This window comes from Salmo salar, chromosome ssa13, assembly GCF_905237065.1.
Source record: "Salmo salar chromosome ssa13, Ssal_v3.1, whole genome shotgun sequence".
NCBI lineage: Eukaryota > Metazoa > Chordata > Actinopteri > Salmoniformes > Salmonidae > Salmo > Salmo salar.
In genome coordinates, this window is record NC_059454.1 from 5,130,712 (window position 1) to 5,157,056 (window position 26,345).

At 47.7% G+C, this 26,345-nt stretch overlaps 1 protein-coding gene across 1 annotated transcript in view; it reads right to left on the reverse strand.

Moving 5' to 3' along the window:
• LOC106594785 (IQ motif and SEC7 domain-containing protein 1) overlaps positions 1–26,345 on the reverse strand; it is a 139,026-nt gene that overhangs the window by 71,275 nt on the left and 41,406 nt on the right. Inside the window, exons 2-5 of the mRNA XM_045692827.1 lie at positions 10,053–10,344; positions 9,069–9,416; positions 6,342–7,483; positions 1,702–1,863 (exon numbers count right to left, since the gene is read on the reverse strand). Of these exons, the coding sequence (XP_045548783.1) occupies positions 1,702–1,863; positions 6,342–7,483; positions 9,069–9,416; positions 10,053–10,344 (1,944 nt within the window). The remainder of the gene's footprint in view (positions 1–1,701; positions 1,864–6,341; positions 7,484–9,068; positions 9,417–10,052; positions 10,345–26,345) is intronic.

Sequence of the window (26,345 nt, forward strand, 5' to 3'; positions counted from 1 at the left end):
AAAGAGGTGGGGTTTCAGGTGTCTCCGGAAGGTGGTGATTGACTCCGCTGTCCTGGCGTCGTGAGGGAGCTTGTTCCACCATTGGGGTGCCAGAGCAGCAAACAGTTTTGACTGGGCTGAGTGGGAACTGTGCTTCCTCAGAGGTAGGGAGGCGAGCAGGCCAGAGGTAGATGAACGCAGTGCCCTTGTTTGGGTGTAGGGCCTGATCAGAGCCTGAAGGTACGGAGGTGCCGTTCCCCTCACAGCTCCGTAGGCAAGCACCATGGTCTTGTAGCGGATGCGAGCTTCAACTGGAAGCCAGTGGAGAGAGCGGAGGAGCGGGGTGACGTGAGAGAATTTGGGAAGGTTGAACACCAGACGGGCTGCGGCGTTCTGGATGAGTTGTAGGGGTTTAATGGCACAGGCAGGGAGCCCAGCCAACAGCGAGTTGCAGTAATCCAGACGGGAGATGTCCTTATACGATAATGTATAATGCAGCGTTGACTGGTTAGAGTCATACAGAACACGATAATGTATAATGCAGCGTTGACTGATTAGAGTCATACAGAACACGATAATGTATAATGCAGCGTTGACTGGTTAGAGTCATACAGAACACGATAATGTATAATGCAGCGTTGACTGATTAGGGTCATACAGAACACGATAATGTATAGGGCAGCGTTGACTGGTTAGAGTCATACAGAACACGATAATGTATAGGGCAGCGTTGACTGGTTAGAGTCATACAGAACACGATAATGTATAATGCAGCGTTGACTGGTTAGAGTCATACAGAACACGATAATGTATAATGCAGCGTTGACTGGTTAGAGTCATACAGAACACGATAATGTATAGGGCAGCGTTGACTGGTTAGAGTCATACAGAACACGATAATGTATAGGGCAGCGTTGACTGGTTAGAGTCAGACAGAACACGATAATGTATAATGCAGCGTTGACTGGTTAGAGTCATACAGAACACGATAATGTATAATGCAGCGTTGACTGATTAGGGTCATACAGAACACGATAATGTATAGGGCAGCGTTGACTGGTTAGAGTCATACAGAACACGATAATGTATAGGGCAGCGTTGACTGGTTAGAGTCATACAGAACACGATAATGTATAATGCAGCGTTGACTGGTTAGAGTCATACAGAACACGATAATGTATAATGCAGCGTTGACTGGTTAGAGTCATACAGAACACGATAATGTATAGGGCAGCGTTGACTGGTTAGAGTCATACAGAACACGATAATGTATAGGGCAGCGTTGACTGGTTAGAGTCAGACAGAACACGATAATGTATATAGGGTAGCGTTAACTGGTTAGAGTCATACAGAACACGATAATGTATAGGGCAGCGTTGACTGGTTAGAGTCATACAGAACACGATAATGTATAATGCAGCGTTGACTGGTTAGAGTCATACAGAACACGATAATGTATAGGGCAGCGTTGACTGGTTAGAGTCATACAGAACACGATAATGTATAGGGCAGCGTTGACTGGTTAGAGTCAGACAGAACACGATAATGTATATAGGGTAGCGTTAACTGGTTAGAGTCATACAGAACACGATAATGTATAGGGCAGCGTTGACTGGTTAGAGTCATACAGAACACGATAATGTATAGGGCAGCGTTGACTGGTTAGAGTCAGACAGAACACGATAATGTATATAGGGTAGCGTTAACTGGTTAGCCACTCACTCCAGTACGTCCTTGTTGAACTGTTTCTGTCTGCATCCCAGGAACTCTCCTATCATCTGTCTGCTCAGTCCTTTCCTCTCCAGGATGAAGCGGGCGATGCCTACCGGTGTGTCCGATACGAAGCCTCTCTCTATCAGGTACTGTATACCCTTCTCTGGCTTCCTGCGTCGAGGGAGAGACACAGAGAAACAGGAGTTATTACATAATACTGTATATGCCACTTAACAGACGCTTTTATCCAAAGTGACCTAAAGTAGAATGACACAACACAGAGAATCAAGAACTGGCCTTGAAGAACTGGCCTTGAAGAACTTGGCCTACTCAACTAACTCAGAGGTCCTTGTGAAAGCCTATTGGTGCAGGGTTGTAAAGGGCGTGTCTATGGCTGCAGGGTTGTAAAGGGCGTGTCTATGGCTGCAGGGTTGTAAAGGGCGTGTCTATGGCTGCAGGGTTGTAAAGGGCGTGTCTATGGCTGCAGGGTTGTAAAGGGCGTGTCGATAGCTGCAGGGCTGTAAAGGGCGTGTCTATGGCTGCAGGGTTGTAAAGGGCGTGTCTATAGCTGCAGGGTTGTAAAGGGCGTGTCTATGGCTGCAGGGTTGTAAAGGGCATGTCTATGGTTGTAAAGGACGTGTCTATAGCTGCAGGGTTGTAAAGGGCGTGTCTATGGCTGCAGGGTTGTAAAGGGCGTGTCTATGGCTGCAGGGTTGTAAAGGGCGTGTCTATAGCTGCAGGGCTGTAAAGGGCGTGTCTATGGCTGCAGGGTTGTAAAGGGCGTGTCTATAGCTGCAGGGTTGTAAAGGGCGTGTCTATGGCTGCAGGGTTGTAAAGGGCATGTCTATGGTTGTAAAGGGTGTGTCTATAGCTGCAGGGTTGTAAAGGGCGTGTCTATGGCTGCAGGGTTGTAAAGGCATAAAGTACCAAAAAAACATCTGCTGCTGTAAATTAATTAAACTTCTAAAGAACATTTGTATTTCTGGTGAGTGACTGTGGGGTTTCTCCTTTTCTGGACAAAACAGAGAGATCAGATCCTTCAACATCTGAGAGACTCAGATCAGGTTGCCTTGTGAGAATTCGTCAGCCGAGTGGGTTACCCGCCTCCACCATCCGTTCTATTGGCCAACGTGCAATCACTGGAGAATAAGCTGGATGAGCTCCATCTGATACTATCCTACCAACGGGACATTAAAAACGGTATTATCTTATGTTTCACTGAGTCGTGGCTGAACGACGACACGGATAATATACAGTTGGCTGGGTTTTCCGTGCATCGGCAGGCGAGAACAGCTACGTCCTGTAAGACAAGGGGTGGTGGTGTGTGTCTATTTGTCAGTAACAGCTGGTGCGCAATGTCTAATATTAAGGTAGTGCCATGGTATTTCTCGCCTGAGGTAGAGTACCTCATGATAAGCTGTAGATCACATTATTTACCAAGAGAGTCCTCATCTATATTTTTCGTAGCCGTCTATTTACCACCACAAACCGATGCTGCCACTAAGACTGCACTCAACCAGCTGTAAAAAGACATAAGCAAACAAGAACATGCTCATCCAGAAGAGGCGCTCCTAGTGGCCGGGGATTTTAATGCAGGCAAACTTAAATCAATTTGACCTCATTTCTACCAGCATGTAACATGTACAACCAGAGGAAAAAAACTCTAGACCACCTGTACTCCACACACAGAGATGCATACAAAGCTCTCCCTCGCCCTCCATATGGCAAAACTGGCCATAATTTTATCATTGAGGAGTATACCACATCAGTCACCGGCTTCATCAATAAGTGCATCGACGACGTCGTCCCACAGTGACCGTACGTATATATCCAAACCAGAAGCCATGGATGACAGGCAACATCCACACCTAGCTAAAGGCTAGAGCTGCCGCTTTCAAGGAGTGGGACACTAATCCGGGCGCTTATAAGAAATCTCGCTATGCCCTCAGACAAACCATCTAACAGACAAAGCATCGATTCAGGACTACGATTGAATCCCACTACACCGGCTCTAGCACTCGTCGGATGTGGCAGGGCTTGCAAACTCTTACGGACTACAAAGGGAAACCCAGCTGCGAGCAGCCGAGTGACGCGAGCCTGCCAGACGTGCTAAATGCCTTTTATGCTCACTTCGAGGCAAGCAACACTGAAGCATGCATGAAAGCACCAGCTGTTCCGGACGACTGTGTGATCACGCTCTCTGTAGCTGATGTGAGTAAGACCTTTAAACAGGCCAACATTCACAAGGTCGCAGGGCCAGACGCATTACCAGGACGTGTACTCAGAGCATTCGTGGACCAACTGGAAAGTGTCTTCACTGACATGTTCAACCTGTCCCTGTCCGAGTCTGTAATACCTACATGTTTCAAGCAGACCACCATAGTCCCTGTGCCCAATTAAGTGAAGGCAACCTGTCTAAATGACTACCGCCCCGTAGCACTCACATCGTTAGCCATGAGGTGCTTTGAAAGGCTGGTCATGGCTCACATTAGCACCATCATCCCGGAAACCCTAGATCCACAGATGATGCAGTCTCTATTGCACTCCACACTGCCCTTTCCCACCTGGACAAAAGGAACACCTACGTGAGAATGCTGTTCATTGACCACAGTTCAGCGTTCAACACCTCATCGGCGATTGGTCAACAGTAGGAATTCTTCAATGAGATGCCAGACGACTCGTCCTCATGCACATTTTTCCACTTGAGAAATACTGCACCAAACATCCTAGTCAGATGCAAAATTGCACGACTAACATCTCGGCAAAAAAGTTCTAAATTAATGACAGTTTTCTTGAGTTATCTTTTGAGAAAGTGCATACTTGCTCTGACGTCTCAAAATGGAGAAACAGTACTATTACCAAATATTATTTTCCAAACAAAGGTCTTTTAAAGGGGTATGCGAGCACAGGCATTTAGTTCGGCTAGCCGAGCTCAGCCACCAGCCGATGTGAAGCATGGTGACGCCTTAACAGCTGACAGAGAGGCAGGGAGAGGTTGCCTGGCTAACCAGACTCCTTGCTCCGACCAAACGCTACGCCACACCCACGGATGTTAGTTTCTTCTTCCAAATGAGTCTTGATCGGAGTACCTCCCCAAGCCTTGACCACATGCGAACAAATTCGGGGCCGTCTGATTGACCCAGAAACCGATGGGTTGGGGCGAGAACCAGAACACACATGGGTAAAGCGGCGATTTGCTTTGATACTCTGACTAGAAACGATCGCAATCGCTGATTACTTTGTTTTGTACAATACTCCTCCTGCCCATGGTCACCACAAACAAATTCAATGAGGGAAGTCTCAGACTAAAGTAAGTTGCTAACGACTCACACTAAATTCACACTAGAAGAATTTAGTGTGAGTCGTCAGGCTAAGGGGAAACGAGGAGGAGAAAAAAAACACTACTATTCACATCAAAAACCCTGTAGAGCTACTGGCTGTGCCATCCAACCAGCAGAACCAGCCCTGCAGTAACACACCTGATTCAATCAATCAATAAAATAAATAGTCTTCAGTCTGAATCTTAGCTGAATTAGGTATGTTACCTCAGTGTATGAAAGCCTGCACACGTTCTGGCTCAGACAACGCTCGGACAAGGCTTACTTACATTATCTTGCACCTTCTCGGGGTGCCGTCTAACCTACTTGTTGAACAGGTTGAGTCCAATGAGGTACTGTCTAACTTACTAGAGGTTGAGTCCGATGAGGTACTGTCTAACTTACTAGAGGTTGAGTCCGATGAGGTATTGTCTAACTTACTAAAGGTTGAGTCCGATGCGGTACTGTCTAACTTACTAGAGGTTGAGTCCGATGAGGTACTGTCTAACTTACTAGAGGTTGAGTCCATTGAGGTACTGTCTAACTTGCTATAAGTTGAGTCCGATGAGGTACTGTCTAACTTACTAGAGGTTGAGTCCGATGAGGTACTGTCTAACTTACTAGAGGTTGAGTCCGATGAGGTACTGTCTAACTTACTAGAGGTTGAGTCCGATGAGGTACTGTCTAACTTACTAGAGGTTGAGTCCGATGAGGTACTGTCTAACTTACTAGAGGTTGAGTCCAATGCAGTACTGTCCAACTTACTAGAGGTTGAGTCCGACGAGGTACTGTCTAACTTACTTGTCGAACAGATTGAGTCCGATGCGGTACTGTCTAACTTACTTGTCGAACAGATTGAGTCCGATGCGGTACTGTCTAACTTACTAGAGGTTGAGTCCGATGCGGTGGTACTGTCTAACTTACTTGTCGAACAGATTGAGTCCGACGAGGTACTGTCTAACTTACTTGTCGAACAGATTGAGTCTGACGAGGTACTGTCTAACTTACTTGTCGAACAGATTGAGTCTGACGAGGTACTGTCTAACTTACTTGTCGAACAGATTGAGTCCGATGCGGTACTGTCTAACTTACTTGTTGAACAGGTTGAGTCCGATGTGGTACTGTCTAACTTACTAGAGGTCGAGTCCAATGTGGTACTGTCTAACTTACTTGTCGAACAGGTTGAGTCCGACGCTGTACTGTCTAACTTACTAGAGGTTGAGTCCGATGTGGTACTGTCTAACTTACTTGTCGAACAGATTGAGTCCGACGCGGTACTGTCTAACTTACTTGTTGAACAGATTGAGTCCGACGAGGTACTGTCTAACTTACTTGTTGAACAGATTGAGTCCGATGCGGTACTGTCGTCTCTGCACCACGTCGTTGTTAAAGGCGGGGTTATCCCAGCTGTGTCTGCTCTCTCTCTGATAGGTCTGTTTCCCGAGCGGTGGGAGGGGCTCCCGGAGGCTGTCGCGTGATGAGGACCCGGAGGAGCAGTTGATGGTGTCGTTGGAGTTGGTGGTGGAGTTGAGGGAGTCGTTGTCTCCGTCCGAACAGCAGACCTGCTCTTGGCCACCAGGGGGCAGTGTGGTGGATGAGGAGGAAAATAGGGGGGTGAGGGGTGGTCCCTGGGGGGACTGAGAGGAGGCGGAGGGGGTATCGGGGTACGGTTGGTGGGGATGTAGAGGGTGATATGGAAACTGATGGTGGTGGTGTAGGATGGTGTGGTAGGGCAGGTGGGAGGGGATGGCCGAGGGTTGGGGGTGAGGGTGAGGGCGGTGAGGAAGCACAGAACGAGTCTGGCCTTGGGCCTGGGGAGGTATGGGGACAGCGCGACCGTTGGGGTTAGGGTGAGGATTTGGGTGGGGGTTATGTTTAATAGTGCCCTGAGGTGACCCTCCTCCCCCTGGTTCTGTCTCGTAGACCAGTCTGCCTATAGAGCCACGGTCCGAGCGGTCACTCATATCAACAGAGCTGTCACTTGGGTGTTCGATGGTCAGCAGGGGCAGGTGAGCTCCTCTCAGGCTGTAGTCTCTACACTCTGTACAAGGGGTGCTGCGTCGGCTGTTACTGCTGCCCCCTCCCTCTGTGTCCCGGCTGTCTTCGCGCCCCCCCACCCTACCGCCACACACTCCTGGGCTCCAGTACTCTGTATCTGGGCTGCTGGGGGCCCGGTCCAAGGACAGGGGAGAGGAGGAGAGCCCGTCATCCATGTAGAGGGTCACGTCGCTGTAGGAGGTGGCTGTGCTGTCTTCGTGCATGCTCTGTCTCTCTCCTCCTCCTCCTCTTCCTCCCACTCCTCCTCTTCCTCCACCCCTCTGTCTGTCTCCCTCCCTCGGCCTCCAAACACACTCTCCAAAGTCGTCCGCCTCCACCCCTGTCTCGTCTCCGTCACCTTCCTCCTCCTCCTGAAAGTCTTCCACACCTGACTGACAGGTCAGGGTGTCATCGATGGAGTCAGCCAGGGACGTCACCTACAACACACACAGGGTGGATGAAGACACAACGCTGAGTCACACTGGGTGGATAAACACACAACGCTGAGTCACACAGGGTGGATGAAGACACAACGCTGAGTCACACAGGGTGGATGAAGACACAACACTGAGTCACACAGGGTGGATAAAAACAGAACGGTGAGTCACCGTGACCTGAGAAATGATATTTTGGAGACGGTCTCGTCCAGGTGTGTTACTAACTCTCACCTGTTTGGAGAAGGTCTCGTCCAGGTGTGTTACTAACTCTCACCTGTTTGGAGAAGTTCTCGTCCAGGTGTGTTACTAACTCTCACCTGTTTGGAGAAGGTCTCGTCCAGGTGTGTTACTAACTCTCACCTGTTTGGAGAAGGTCTCGTCCAGGTGTATTACTAACTCTCACCTGTTTGGAGAAGGTATCGTCCAGGTATGTTACTAACTCTCACCTATTTGGAGAAGGTCTCGTCCAGGTGTGTTACTAACTCTCACATATTTGGAGAAGGTCTCGTCCAGGTGTGTTACTAACTCTCACCTGTTTGGAGAAGGTCTCATCCAGGTGTGTTACTAACTCTCACCTGTTTGGAGAAGGTCTCGTCCAGGTGTGTTACTAACTCTCACCTGTTTGGAGAAGATCTCGTCCAGGTATGTTACTAACTCTCACCTGTTTGGAGAAGGTCTCGTTCAGGTATGTTACTAACTCTCACCTGTTTGGAGAAGGTATCATTCAGGTGTTACTAACTCTCACCTGTTTGGAGAAGGTCTCGTCCAGGTGTGTTACTAACTCTCACCTGTTTGGAGAAGGTCTCATCCAGGTGTGTTACTAACTCTCACCTGTTTGGAGAAGGTCTCGTCCAGGTGTGTTACTAACTCTCACCTGTTTGGAGAAGATCTCGTCCAGGTATGTTACTAACTCTCACCTGTTTGGAGAAGGTCTCGTTCAGGTATGTTACTAACTCTCACCTGTTTGGAGAAGTTCTTCAGTGTTACTCTCTCCGTGTTTAGAGGTATCTTCAGTGTTACTAACTCTCACCTGTTTGGAGAAGGTCTCGTTCAGGTATGTTACTAACTCTCACCTGTTTGGAGAAGGTATCATTCAGGTGTTACTAACTCTCACGTGTTTGGAGAAGGTATCGTTCAGGTGTTACTAACTCTCACCTGTTTGGAGAAGGTCTCGTCCAGGTGTGTTACTAACTCTCACCTGTTTGGAGAAGGTCTCGTTCAGGTGTGTTACTAACTCTCACCTGTTTGGAGAAGGTATTGTCCAGGTGTGTTACTAACTCTCACCTGTTTGGAGAAGGTATCGTCCAGGTATGTTACTAACTCTCACCTGTTTGGAGAAGGTCTCGTCCAGGTATGTTACTAACTCTCACCTGTTTGGAGAAGGTCTCGTCCAGGTATGTTAATAACTCTCACCTGTTTGGAGAAGTTCTCGTTCAGGTATGTTACTAACTCTCACCTGTTTGGAGAAGGTCTTGTCCAGGTATGTTACTAACTCTCACCTGTTTGGAGAAGTTCTCGTCCAGGTGTGTTACTAACTCTCACCTGTTTGGAGAAGTTCTCGTCCAGGTATGTTACTAACTCTCACCTGTTTGGAGAAGGTATCGTCCAGGTGTGTGTACTCCTCTCTGTCCCCCTGGCAGCGTGGTGGAGACCCAGCCTGCACCTCTTCACCCCCAGGGTGGCGTCCAGGTTGCGGATACCTCTGTCCCGGCTGATCCCCTTGGCCCCGGGGCTGGCCCTGCCGCTCGTCAAACGAGTACTGCAGTCTCGTGTCAGACAGGATAATACGTCGAGTCATCCTGCTCTCGGAGGCAGAGCTTCGTAGCTGCTCAAAGTTCTTGTTCATGCGGTACTGACGGAACGCCGTCTGGATGGTACGCGCCGCCCGCCGACTGAGCAAGTAACCTCCGTACTTCCTCTCCAGCATCTCCACCTTACAAGGAACAGGAAGTGTGGACAGAACCAATGAGAGAGTGGGAGGAAGTGGAGAGAACCAATCAGAGAGCAGGGGGAAATGGAAAGGACCAATGAGAGAGCAGAAGGAAGTGGAAAGGAACAATCAGTGAGTAAGGGGAAGTGGAAAGGACCAATCCGAGCGTAGGGGGAAGTGGAAAGGACCAATGAGAGAGCAGAAGGAAGTGGAAAGGACCAATCAGAGAGTAGGGGGAAGTGGAAAGGACCATTGACAGAGCTGGAGATTAAGGGAGCTTTGTGAGGGAATATTGTCATAGCAACCTTATACAAATTGGTCATAAGGAACATCTCTATAGCCTATGTTTTGTAAGAATGTTCTTTAGTTTCTGTTGAAAAGGACCTGACCCAGGGTTATGTTCACTAATTTGTCTTCATTATGTCACACAGCAACAGAATACATAACAACATAGAATACAACATCAGCAGAATCATTTACACTCTATTAGTGTACATTAGACTTAGTGTATACATTCAGAATATAACAAATAACAAATCAGAAAACAACAACTGTCAGGATACAGATTAAGCCTAGTCTTGAACTAAAACACCTTGATATCGGGCCTTAAAAGTCACAAAATGTTTTTTTTTAAAACACCTTCTTGTCCTGTAGGTCTGTGGAGAGCTCATAGCTGTCGGACAGGGCTTTGCAGCGCCTGTTGTCCTCCTCCTCCTGCTTCCGGAGCGCCAGGCTGGCAGGCTGGTGCCGGGTCCTCTGGGCCCAGGCCAGGGAGGCAGGGCTAGGGGGGGCCACCGTGGGGCCCTGGGGGTGGTGGCCCAGTGGGCCGGGGCCACTGTTATAGCGGTGATCAGAGCTGCTCAGGTAGGGCCCCTGGCTACAGGTGCTGTCGGAGAAACTGCCTGTGTCGCCACGTTGAGGCTCTTCCACACTAGAGGGGAGAGAGGGAGAGGGAGATAGATAGAGGGGGGGAGAGAGAGGAAGATAGAGGGGGGAGAGAGAGAGAGAGAGAGAGAGAGAGAGAGAGAGAGAGAGAGAGAGAGAGAGAGAGAGAGAGAGAGAAGAGAGAGAGAGAGAGAGAGAGAGAGAGAGAAGGGGGGGTAGTGAGAGAGTAGAGAGAGGGGGTAGACAGAGGGAGAGAGGGGGCGAGAGAGAGAGAGAGTGTAGAGAGAGAGAGTAGAGATCAATTAGTTTAACTATGAAAGAGGGGATAGGTAGGTCAGCAGAGGAAAGACTCTAGCAATCTATAAGTATTTGAGCTGGTGTTTTCAGTCGTCCTTATTGGATTTAATATGGCAACATACCTAACAACCACCACCTAGACTACAACACACCTAGATACACAACAACCACCACCTAGACTACAACACACCGAGAGACACAACAACCACCACCTAGACTACAACACACCACAACAACCACCACCTAGACTACAACACACCTAGAGAGACAACAACCACCACCTAGACTACAACACACCTAGATACACAACTACCACCACCTAGAATACAACACACCACAACAACCACCACCTAGACTACAACACACCTAGAGAGACAACAACCACCACCTAGACTACAACACACCTAGATACACAACAACCACCACATAGACTACAACACACCACAACAACCACCACCTAGACTACAACACACCTAGAGACACAACAACCACCACCTAGACTACAACACAACAACCACCACCTAGACTACAACACACCACAACAACCACCACCTAGACTACAACACACCACAACAACCACCACCTAGACTACAACACACATAGAGAGAAAACAACCACCAACTAGACTACAACAAACCACAACAACCACCACCTAACCTACAACACACCACAACAACCACCACCTAGACTACAACACACCACAACAACCACCACCTAGACTCCAACACACCTAGAGACACAACAACCACCACCTAGACTACAACACACCACAACAACCACCACCTAGACAACAACACACCACAACAACCACCACCTAGACTACAACACACCACAACAACCACCACCTAGACTACAACACACCACAACAACCACCACCTAGACTACAACACACCTAGAGACACAACAACCACCACCTAGACTACAACACACCTAGAGATACAACAACCACCACCTAGACTACAACACACCACAACAACCACCACCTAGACTACAACACACCACAACAACCACCACCTAGACTACAACACACCTAGAGACACAACAACCACCACCTAGACTACAACACACCACAACAACCACCACCTAGACTACAACACACCATAACAACCACCACCGAGACAACAACACACCACAACAATTACCACCTAGACTACAACACACCACAACAACCACCACCTAGACTACAACACACCTAGATACACAACAACCACCACCTAGAATACAACACACCACAACAACCACCACCTAGACTACAACACACCTAGAGAGACAACAACCACCACCTAGACTACAACACACCTAGATACACAACAACCACCACATAGACTACAACACACCACAACAACCACCACCTAGACTACAACACACCTAGATACACAACAACCACCACCTAGACTACAACACAACAACCACCACCTAGACTACAACACACCACAACAACCACCACCTAGACTACAACACACCACAACAACCACCACCTAGACTACAACACACCACAACAACAAACAACTAGACTACAACACACCACAACAACCACTACCTAGACTACAACACACCTAGAGATACAACAACCACCACCTAGACTACAACACACCTAGAGACACAACAACCACCACCTAGACTACAACACACCACAACAACCACCACCTAGACTCCAACACACCTAGAGATACAACAACCACCACCTAGACTACAACACACCACAACAACCACTACCTAGACTACAACACACCACAACAACCACCACCTAGACTACAACACACCTAGAGAGACAACAACCACCAACTAGACTACAACACACCACAACAACCACCACCTAGACTACAACACACCACAACAACCACCACCTAGACTACAACACACCACAACAACCACCACCTAGACTACAACACACCACAACAACCACCACCTAGACTACAACACACCACAACAACCACCACCTAGACTACAACACACCACAACAACCACTACCTAGACTACAACACACCTAGAGACACAACAACCACCACCTAGACTACAACACACCTAGAGATACAACAACCACCACCTAGACTACAACACACCACAACAAACACCATCTAGACTACAACACACCACAACAACCACCACCTAGACTACAACACACCTAGAGACACAACAACAACCACCTAGACTACAACACACCACAACAACCACCACCTAGACTACAACACACCACAACAACCACCAGCTAGACTACAACACACCTCAACAACCACCATCTAGACTACAACACACCACAACAACCACCACCTAGACTACAACACACCTAGATACACAACAACCACCACCTAGACTACAACACACCACAACAACCACCACCTAGACTACAACACACCTAGAGACACAACAACCACCACCTAGACTACAACACACCACAACAACCACCATCTAGACTACAACACACCACAACAACCACCACCTAGACTACAACACACCTAGAGAGACAACAACCACCACCTAGACTACAACACACCTAGAGACACAACAACCACCACCTAGACTACAACACACCACAACAACAACCACCTAGACTACAACACACCTAGAGACACAACAACCACCACCTAGACTACAACACACCACATAAACCACCACCTAGACTACAACACACCTAGATACACAACAACCACCACATAGACTACAACACACCACAACAACCACCACCTAGACTACAACACACCTAGAGACACAACAACCACCACCTAGACTACAACACAACAACCACCACCTAGACTACAACACACCACAACAACCACCACCTAGACTACAACACACCACAACAACCACCACCTAGACTACAACACACCTAGAGAGACAACAACCACCACCTAGACTACAACACACCTAGAGACACAACAACCACCACCTAGACTACAACACACCTAGAGACACAACAACCACCACCTAGACTACAACACACCACAACAACCACCACCTAGACAACAACACACCACAACAACCACCACCTAGACTACAACACACCACAACAACCACCACCTAGACTACAACACACCTAGAGACACAACAACCACCACCTAGACTACAACACACCACAAGAACCACCACCTAGACTACAACACACCACAACAACCACCACCTAGACTACAACACACCTGGAGAGACAACAACCACCACCTAGACTACAATACACCACAACAACCACCACCTAGACTACAACACAACTAGAGACACAACAACCACCACCTAGACTACAACACACCACAACAACCACCACCTAGACTACAACACACCTAGAGACACAACAACCACCACCTAGACTACAACACACCACAACAACCACTACCTATACTACAACACACCTAGAGACACAACAACCACCACCTAGACAACAACACACCACAACAACCACCACCTAGACTATAACACACCACAACAACCACCACCTAGATTACAACACACCACAACAACCACCACCTAGACTACAAAACACCACAACAACCACCACCTAGACTACAACACACCACAACAACCACCAACTAGACTACAACACACCACAACAACCACCACCTAGACTCCAACACACCTAGAGATACAACAACCACCACCTAGACTACAACACACCACAACAACCACCACCTAGACTACAACACACCACAACAACCACCACCTAGACTACAACACACCTAGAGAGACAACAACCACCAACTAGACTACAAAACACCACAACAACCACCACCTAGACTACAACACACCACAACATCCACCACTTAGACTACAACACACCACAAAAACCACCACCTAGACTACAACACACCTAGAGAGACAACAACCACCACCTAGACTACAACACACCTAGAGACACAACAACCACCACCTAGACTACAACACACCACAACAACCACCACCTAGACTACAACACACCACAACAACCACCACCTAGACTACAACACACCACAACAACCACCAGATAGACTACAACACACCACAACAACCACCACCTAGACTACAACACACCTAGATACACAACAACCACCACCTAGACTACAATACACCACAACAACCACCACCTAGACTACAACACAACTAGAGACACAACAACCACCACCTAGACTACAACACACCACAACAACCACTACCTAGACTACAACACACCTAGAGACACAACAACCACCACCTAGACAACAACACACCACAACAACCACCACCTAGACTACAACACACCACAACAACCACCACCTAGATTACAACACACCACAACAACCACCACCTAGACTACAACACACCACAACAACCACCACCTAGACTACAACACACCACAACAACCACCAACTAGACTACAACACACCACAACAACCACCACCTAGACTCCAACACACCTAGAGATACAACAACCACCACCTAGACTACAACACACCACAACAACCACCACCTAGACTACAACACACCTAGAGACACAACAACCACCACCTAGACTACAACACACCACAACAACCACTACCTAGACTACAACACACCACAACAACCACCACCTAGACTACAACACACCTAGAGACACAACAACCACCACCTAGACAACAACACACCACAACAACCACCACCTAGACTACAACACACCACAACAACCACCACCTAGACTACAACACACCACAACAACCACCACCTAGACTACAACACACCACAACAACCACCACCTAGACTACAACACACCACAACAACCACCACCTAGACTACAACACACCACAACAACCACCACCTAGATTACAACACACCACAACAACCACCACCTAGACTACAACACACCACAACAACCACCACCTAGACTACAACACACCACAACAACCACCAACTAGACTACAACACACCACAACAACCACCACCTAGACTCTAACACACCTAGAGATACAACAACCACCACCTAGACTACAACACACCACAACAACCACCACCTAGACTACAATACACCACAACAACCACCACCTAGACTACAACACACCTAGAGAGACAACAACCACCAACTAGACTACAACACACCACAACAACCACCACCTAGACTACAACACACCACAACAACCACCACCTAGACTACAACACACCACAACATCCACCACCTAGACTACAACACACCACAAAAACCACCACCTAGACTACAACACACCTAGAGAGACAACAACCACCACCTAGACTACAACACACCTAGAGACACAACAACCACCACCTAGACTACAACACACCACAACAACCACCACCTAGACTACAACACACCTAGAGACACAACAACCACCACCTAGACTACAACACACCTAGAGAGACAACAACCACCACCTAGACTACAACACACCTAGAGACACAACAACCACCACCTAGACTACAACACACCACAACAACAACCACCTAGACTACAACACACCTAGAGACACAACAACCACCACCTAGACTACAACACACCACAACAACCACCACCTAGACTACAATACACCACAACAACCACCACCTAGACTACAACACACCTAGAGAGACAACAACCACCAACTAGACTACAACACACCACAACAACCACCACCTAGACTACAACACACCACAACAACCACCACCTAGACTACAACACACCACAACATCCACCACCTAGACTACAACACACCACAAAAACCACCACCTAGACTACAACACACCTAGAGAGACAACAACCACCACCTAGACTACAACACACCTAGAGACACAACAACCACCACCTAGACTACAACACACCACAACAACCACCACCTAGACTACAACACACCTAGAGACACAACAACCACCACCTAGACTACAACACACCTAGAGAGACAACAACCACCACCTAGACTACAACACACCTAGAGACACAACAACCACCACCTAGACTACAACACACCACAACAACAACCACCTAGACTACAACACACCTAGTGACACAACAACCACCACCTAGACTACAACACACCACAACAACCACCACCTAGACTACAACACACCACAACAACCACCACCTAGACTACAACACACCTAGAGAGACAACAACCACCACCTAGACTACAACACACCTAGAGACACAACAACCACCACCTAGACTACAACACACCTAGAGATACAACAACCACAACCTAGACTACAACACACCACAACAACCACCACCTAGACAACAACACACCACAACAACCACCACCTAGACTACAACACACCACAACAACCACCACCTAGACTACAACACACCTAGAGACACAACAACCATCACCTAGAATACAACACACCACAACAACCACCACCTAGACTACAACACACCACAACAACCACCACCTAGACTACAACACACCACAACAACCACCACCTAGACTACAACACACCTAGAGATACAACAACAACCACCTAGACTACAACACACCACAACAACCACCACCTAGACTACAACACACCACAACAATGACCACCTAGACTACAACACACCTAGAGAGACAACAACCACCACCTAGACTACAACACACCACAACAACCACCACCTAGACTACAACACACCTAGAGACACAAGAACCACCACCTAGACTACAACACACCACAACAACCACCACCTAGACTACAACACACCACAACAACCACCACCTAGACTACAACACACCACAACAACCACCACCTAGACTACAACACACCACAACAACCACCACCTAGACTACAACACACCTGGAGAGACAACAACCACCACCTAGACTACAACACACCTAGAGACACAACAACCACCACCTAGACAACAACACACCTAGAGACACAACAACCACCACCTAGACTACAACACACCACAACAACCACCACCTAGACAACAACACACCTAGAGAGACAACAACCACCACCTAGACTACAACACACCTAGAGAGACAACAACCACCACCTAGACTACAACACACCACAACAACCACCACCTAGACTACAACACACCTAGAGACACAACAACCACCACCTAGACTACAACACACCACAACAACCACCACCTAGACTACAACACATCACAACAACCACCACCTAGACTACAACACACCTAGAGAGACAACAACCACCACCTAGACTACAACACACCTAGAGACACAACAACCACCACCTAGACTACAACACACCACAACAACCACCACCTAGACTCCAACACACCTAGAGATACAACAACCACCACCTAGACTACAACACACCACAACAACCACCACCTAGACTACAACACACCTAGAGACACAACAACCACCACCTAGACTACAACACAACAACCACCACCTAGACTACAACACACCACAACAACCACCACCTAGACTACAACACACCACAACAACCACCACCTAGACTACAACACACCTAGAGAGACAACAACCACCACCTAGACTACAACACACCTAGAGACACAACAACCACCACCTAGACTACAACACACCACAACAACCACCACTTAGACTACAACACACCACAACAACCACCACCTAGACAACTACACACCACAACAACCACCACCTAGACTACAACACACCACAACATCCACCACCTAGACTACAACACACCTAGAGACACAACAACCATCACCTAGAATACAACACACCACAACAACCACCACCTAGACTACAACACACCACAAAAACCACCACCTGGACTACAACACACCACAACAACCACCACCTAGAATACAACACACCTAGAGATACAACAACCACCACCTAGACTACAACACACCACAACAACCACCACCTAGACTACAACACACCACAACAACCACCACCTAGACTACAACACACCTAGAGAGACAACAACCACCACCTAGACTACAACATACCACAACAACCACCACCTAGACTACAACACACCTAGAGACACAAGAACCACCACCTAGACTACAACACACCACAACAACCACCACCTAGACCACAACACACCACAACAACCACCACCTAGACTACAACACACCTGGAGAGACAACAACCACCACCTAGACTACAACACACCTAGAGACACAACAACCACCACCTAGACAACAACACACCTAGAGACACAACAACCACCACCTAGACTACAACACACCACAACAACCACCACCTAAACTACAACACACCTAGATACACAACAACCACCACCTAGAATACAACACACCACAACAACCACCACCTAGACTACAACACACCTAGAGAGACAACAACCACCACCTAGACTACAACACAACAACCACCACCTAGACTACAACACACCACAACAACCACCACCTAGACTACAACACACCACAACAACCACCACCTAGACTACAACACACCTAGAGAGAAAACAACCACCACCTAGACTACAACACACCACAACAACCACCACCTAGACTACAACACACCACAACAACCACCACCTAGACTACAACACACCTAGAGACACAACAACCACCACCTAGACTACAACACACCTAGAAACACAACAACCACCACCTAGACTACAACACACCTAGAGAGAAAACAACCACCACCTAGACTACAACACACCACAACAACCACCACCTAGACTACAACACACCACAACAACCACCACCTAGAATACAACACACCACAACAACCACCACCTAGACTACAACACACCTAGAGACACAACAACCACCACCTAGACTACAACACACCTAGAGATACAACAACCACCACCTAGACTACAACACACCACAACAACCACCACCTAGACTACAACACACCTAGAGACACAACAACCACCACCTAGACTACAACACACCACAACAACCACCACCTAGACTTCAACACACCACAACAACCACCACCTAGACTACAACACACCACAACAACCACCACCTAGACTACAACACAGCTAGAGACACAACAACCACCACCTAGACTACAATAGACCACAACAACCACTACCTAGACTACAACACACCTAGAGACACAACAACCACCACCTAGACTACAACACACCACAACAACCACCAACTAGACTACAACACACCACAACAACCACCACCAAGACTACAACACACCACAACAACCACCACCTAGACTACAACACACCACAACAACCACCACCTAGACTATAACACACCACAACAACCACCACCTAGACTACAACACACCTAGAGACACAACAACCACCACCTAGACTACAACACACCACAACAACCACCACCTAGACTACAACACACCACAACAACCACCAACTAGACAACAACAAACCACAACAACCACCACCAAGACTACAACACACCTAGAGACACAACAACAACCACCTAGACTACAACACACCACAACAACCACCACCTAGACTACAACACACCTAGAGATACAACAACCACCACCTAGACTACAACACACCACAACAACCACCACCTAGACTACACGACACCAAAACAACCACCAACTAGACTACAACACACCACAACAACCACCATCTAGACTACAACACACCACAACAACCACCACCTAGACTACAACACACCACAACAACCACCACCTAGACTATAACACACCACAACCACCACCTAGACTACAACACACCTAGAGACACAACAACCACCACCTAGACTACAACACACCACAACAACCACCACCTAGACTACAACACACCACAACAACCACCACCTAGAGTACACCACACCTAGAGAGACAACAACCACCTCCTAGACTACAACACACCTAGAGAGACAACAACCACCACCTAGACTACAACACACCACAACAACCACCACCTAGACTACAACACACCTAGAGACACAACAACCACCACCTAGACTACAACACACCACAACAACCACCACCTAGACTACAACACACCACAACAACCACCACCTAGACTACAACACACCTAGATACACAACAACCACCACCTAGACTACAACACACCTAGATACACAACAACCACCACCTAGACTACAACACACCTAGAGACACAACAACCACCACCTAGACTACAACACACCTAGAGATACAACAACCACCACCTAGACTACAACACACCACAACAACCCCCACACCACCACCTAGACTACAACACACCACAACAACCACCACCTAGACTACAACACACCACAACAACCACCACCTAGACTACAACACACCTAGAGAGACAACAACCACCACCTAGACTACAACACACCTAGACACACAACAACCACCACTTAGACTACAACACACCACAACAACCACCACCTAGACAACAACACACCACAACAACCACCACCTAGACTACAACACACCACAACAACCACCACCTAGACTACAACACACCTAGAGACACAACAACCATCACCTAGAATACAACACACCACAACAACCACCACCTAGACTACAACACACCACAACAACCACCACCTAGACTACAACACACCACAACAACCACCACCTAGACTACAACACACCTAGAGATACAACAACCACCACCTAGACTACAACACACCACAACAACCACCACCTAGACTACAACACACCACAACAACCACCACCTAGACTACAACACACCTAGAGACACAACAACCACCACCTAGACTACAACACACCACAACAACCACCACCTAGACTACAACACACCACAACAACCACCACCTAGACTACAACACACCTAGATACACAACAACCACCACCTAGACTACAACACACCTAGATACACAACAACCACCACCTAGACTACAACACACCTAGAGACACAACAACCACCACCTAGACTACAACACACCTAGAGATACAACAACCACCACCTAGACTACAACACACCACAACAACCACCACCTAGACTCCAACACACCTAGAGATACAACAACCACCACCTAGACTACAACACACCACAACAACCACCACCTAGACTACAACACACCACAACAACCACCACCTAGACTACAACACACCTAGAGAGACAACAACCACCACCTAGACTACAACACACCTAGACACACAACAACCACCACTTAGACTACAACACACCACAACAACCACCACCTAGACAACAACACACCACAACAACCACCACCTAGACTACAACACACCACAACAACCACCACCTAGACTACAACACACCTAGAGACACAACAACCATCACCTAGAATACAACACACCACAACAACCACCACCTAGACTACAACACACCACAACAACCACCACCTAGACTACAACACACCACAACAACCACCACCTAGACTACAACACACCTAGAGATACAACAACCACCACCTAGACTACAACACACCACAACAACCACCACCTAGACTACAACACACCACAACAACCACCACCTAGACTACAACACACCTAGAGAGACAACAACCACCACCTAGACTACAACACACCACAACAACCACCACCTAGACTACAACACACCACAACAACCACCACCTAGACTACAACACACCTGGAGAGACAACAACCACCACCTAGACTACAACACACCTAGAGACACAACAACCACCACCTAGACAACAACACACCTAGAGACACAACAACCACCACCTAGACTACAACACACCACAACAACCACTACCTAGACTACAACACACCTAGAGACACAACAACCACCACCTAGACTACAACACACCACAACAACCACCACCTAGACTACAACACACCACAACAACCACAACCAAGACTACAACACACCACAACAACCACCACCTAGACTACAACACACCACAACAACCACCACCTAGACTATAACACACCACAACAACCACCACCTAGACTACAACACACCTAGAGACACAACAACCACCACCTAGACTACAACACACCACAACAACCACCACCTAGACTACAACACACCACAACAACCACCATCTAGACTACAACACACCACAACAACCACCACCTAGACTACAACACACCACAACAACCACCACCTAGACTATAACACACCACAACAACCACCACCTAGACTACAACACACCTAGAGACACAACAACCACCACCTAGACTACAACACACCTAGAGAGACAACAACCACCACCTAGACTACAACACACCACAACAACCACCACCTAGACTACAACACACCTAGAGACACAACAACCACCACCTAGACTACAACACACCACAACAACCACCACCTAGACTTCAACACACCTAGAGATACAACAACCACCACCTAGACTACAACACACCACAACAACCACCACATAGACTACAACACACCACAACAACCACCACCTAGACTACAACACACCTAGAGACACAACAACCACCACCTAGACTACAACACAACAACCACCACCTAGACTACAACACACCACAACAACCACCACCTAGACTACAACACACCACAACAACCACCACCTAGACTACAACACACCTAGAGAGACAACAACCACCACCTAGACTACAACACACCACAACAACCACCACTTAGACTACAACACACCACAACAACCACCACCTAGACAACAACACACCACAACAACCACCACCTAGACTACAACACACCACAACAACCACCACCTAGACTACAACACACCTAGAGAAACAACAACCATCACCTAGAATACAACACACCACAACAACCACCACCTAGACTACAACACACCACAACAACCATCACCTAGACTACAACACACCACAACAACCACAACCTAGACTACAACACACCTAGAGATACAACAACCACCACCTAGACTACAACACACCACAACAACCACCACCTAGACTACAACACACCACAACAACCACCACATCGACTACAACACACCTAGAGAAACAACAACCACCACCTAGACTACAACACACCACAACAACCACCACCTAGACTACAACACACCTAGAGACACAAGAACCACCACCTAGACTACAACACACCACAACAACCACCACCTAGACTACAACACACCACAACGACCACCACCTAGACTACAACACACCTGGAGAGACAACAACCACCACCTAGACTACAACACACCTAGAGACACAACAACCACCACCTAGACTACAACACACCACAACAACCACCACCTAGACTACAACACACCTAGAGAGACAACAACCACCACCTAGACTACAACACACCTAGAGAGACAACAACCACCACCTAGACTACAACACACCACAATAACCACCACCTAGACTACAACACACCACAACAACCACCACCTAGATTACAACACACCTAGAGAGACAACAACCACCACCTAGACTACAACACACCTAGAGACACAACAACCACCACCTAGACTACAACACACCACAACAACCACCACCTAGACTCCAACACACCTAGAGATACAACAACCACCACCTAGACTACAACACACCACAACAACCACCACATAGACTACAACACACCACAACAACCACCACCTAGACTACAACACAACAACCACCACCTAGACTACAACACACCACAACAACCACCACCCAGACTACAACACACCACAACAACCACCACCTAGACTACAACACACCTAGAGAGACAACAACCACCACCTAGACTACAACACACCTAGAGACACAACAACCACTACCTAGACCACAACACACCACAACAACCACCACTTAGACTACAACACACCACAACAACCACCACCTAGACAACAACACACCACAACAACCACCACCTAGACTACAACACACCACAACAACCACCACCTAGACTACAACACACCTAGAGACACAACAACCATCACCTAGAATACAACACACCACAACAACCACCACCTAGACTACAACACACCACAACAACCACCACCTAGACTACAACACACCACAACAACCACCACCTAGACTACAACACACCTAGAGATACAACAACCACCACCTAGACTACAAAACACCTAGAGAAACAACAACCACCACCTAGACTACAACATACCACAACAACCACCACCTAGACTACAACACACCTAGAGACACAACAACCACCACCTAGACTACAACACACCACAACAACCACCACCTAGACTACAACACAACACAACAACCACCACCTAGACTACAACACACCTGGAGAGACAACAACCACCACCTAGACTACAACACACCTAGAGACACAACAACCACCACCTAGACAACAACACACCTAGAGACACAACAACCACCACCTAGACTACAACACACCACAACAACCACTACCTAGACTACAACACACCTAGAGAGACAACAACCACCACCTAGACTACAACACACCTAGAGAGACAACAACCACCACCTAGACTACAACACACCACAACAACCACCACCTAGACTACAACACACCTAGAGACACAACAACCACCACCTAGACTACAACACACCACAACAACCACCACCTAGACTACAACACACCTAGAGAGACAACAACCACCACCTAGACTACAACACACCTAGAGGCACAATAACCACCACCTAGACTACAACACACCACAACAACCACCACCTAGACTACAACACACCTAGAGACACAACAACCACCACCTAGACTCCAACACACCACAACAACCACCACCTAGACTACAACACACCACAACAACCGCCACTTAGACTACAACACACCTAGAGACACAACAACCACCACCTAGACTACAACACATCACAACAACCAACACCTAGACTACAACACACCACAACAACCACCACCTGGACTACAACACACTTAGAGACAACAACCACCACCTAGACTACAACACACCTAGAGAGACAACAACCACCACCTAGACTACAACACACCTAGAGACACAACAACCACCACCTAGACTACAACACACCACAACAACCACCACCTAGACTACAACACACCTAGAGACACAACAACCACCACCTAGACTCCAACACACCACAACAACCACCACCTAGACTACAACACACCACAACAACCACCACTTAGACTACAACACACCTAGAGACACAACAACCACCACCTAGACTACAACACATCACAACAACCAACACCTAGACTACAACACACCACAACAACCACCACCTAGACTACAACACACTTAGAGACAACAACCACCACCTAGACTACAACACACCACAACAACCACCACCTAGACTACAACACACCACAACAACCACCACCTAGACTACAACACACCACAACAACCACCACCTAGACTACAACACACCTAGAGACACAAGAACCACCACCTAGACTACAACACACCACAACAACCACCACCTAGACTACAACACACCACACCACAACAACCACCACCTAGACTACAACACACCACAACAACCACCACATAGACTACAACACACCTAGAGAGACAACAACCTCCACCTAGAATACAACAAACCTAGAGACACAACAACCACCACCTAGACTACAACACACCACAACAACCACCACCTAGACTACAACACACATAGAGATACAACAACCAACACCTAGACTACAACACACCACAACAACCACCACCTAGACTACAACACACCTAGAGACACAACAACCACCACATAGACTACAACACACCACAACAACCACCACCTAGACTACAACACACCACAACAACCACCACCTAGACTACAACACACCACAACAACCACCACCTAGACTACAACACACCACAACAACCACCACCTAGTCTACAACACACCTTGTGACACAACAACCACCACCTAGACTACAACACACCTAGAGACACAACAACCACCACCTAGACTCCAACACACCACAACAACCACCCCCTAGACTACAACACACCACAACAACCACCACTTAGACTACAACACACCTAGAGACACAACAACCACCACCTAGACTACAACACATCACAACAACCAACACCTAGACTACAACACACCTAGAGATACAACAACCACCACCTAGACTACAACACACCACAACAACAACCACCACCTA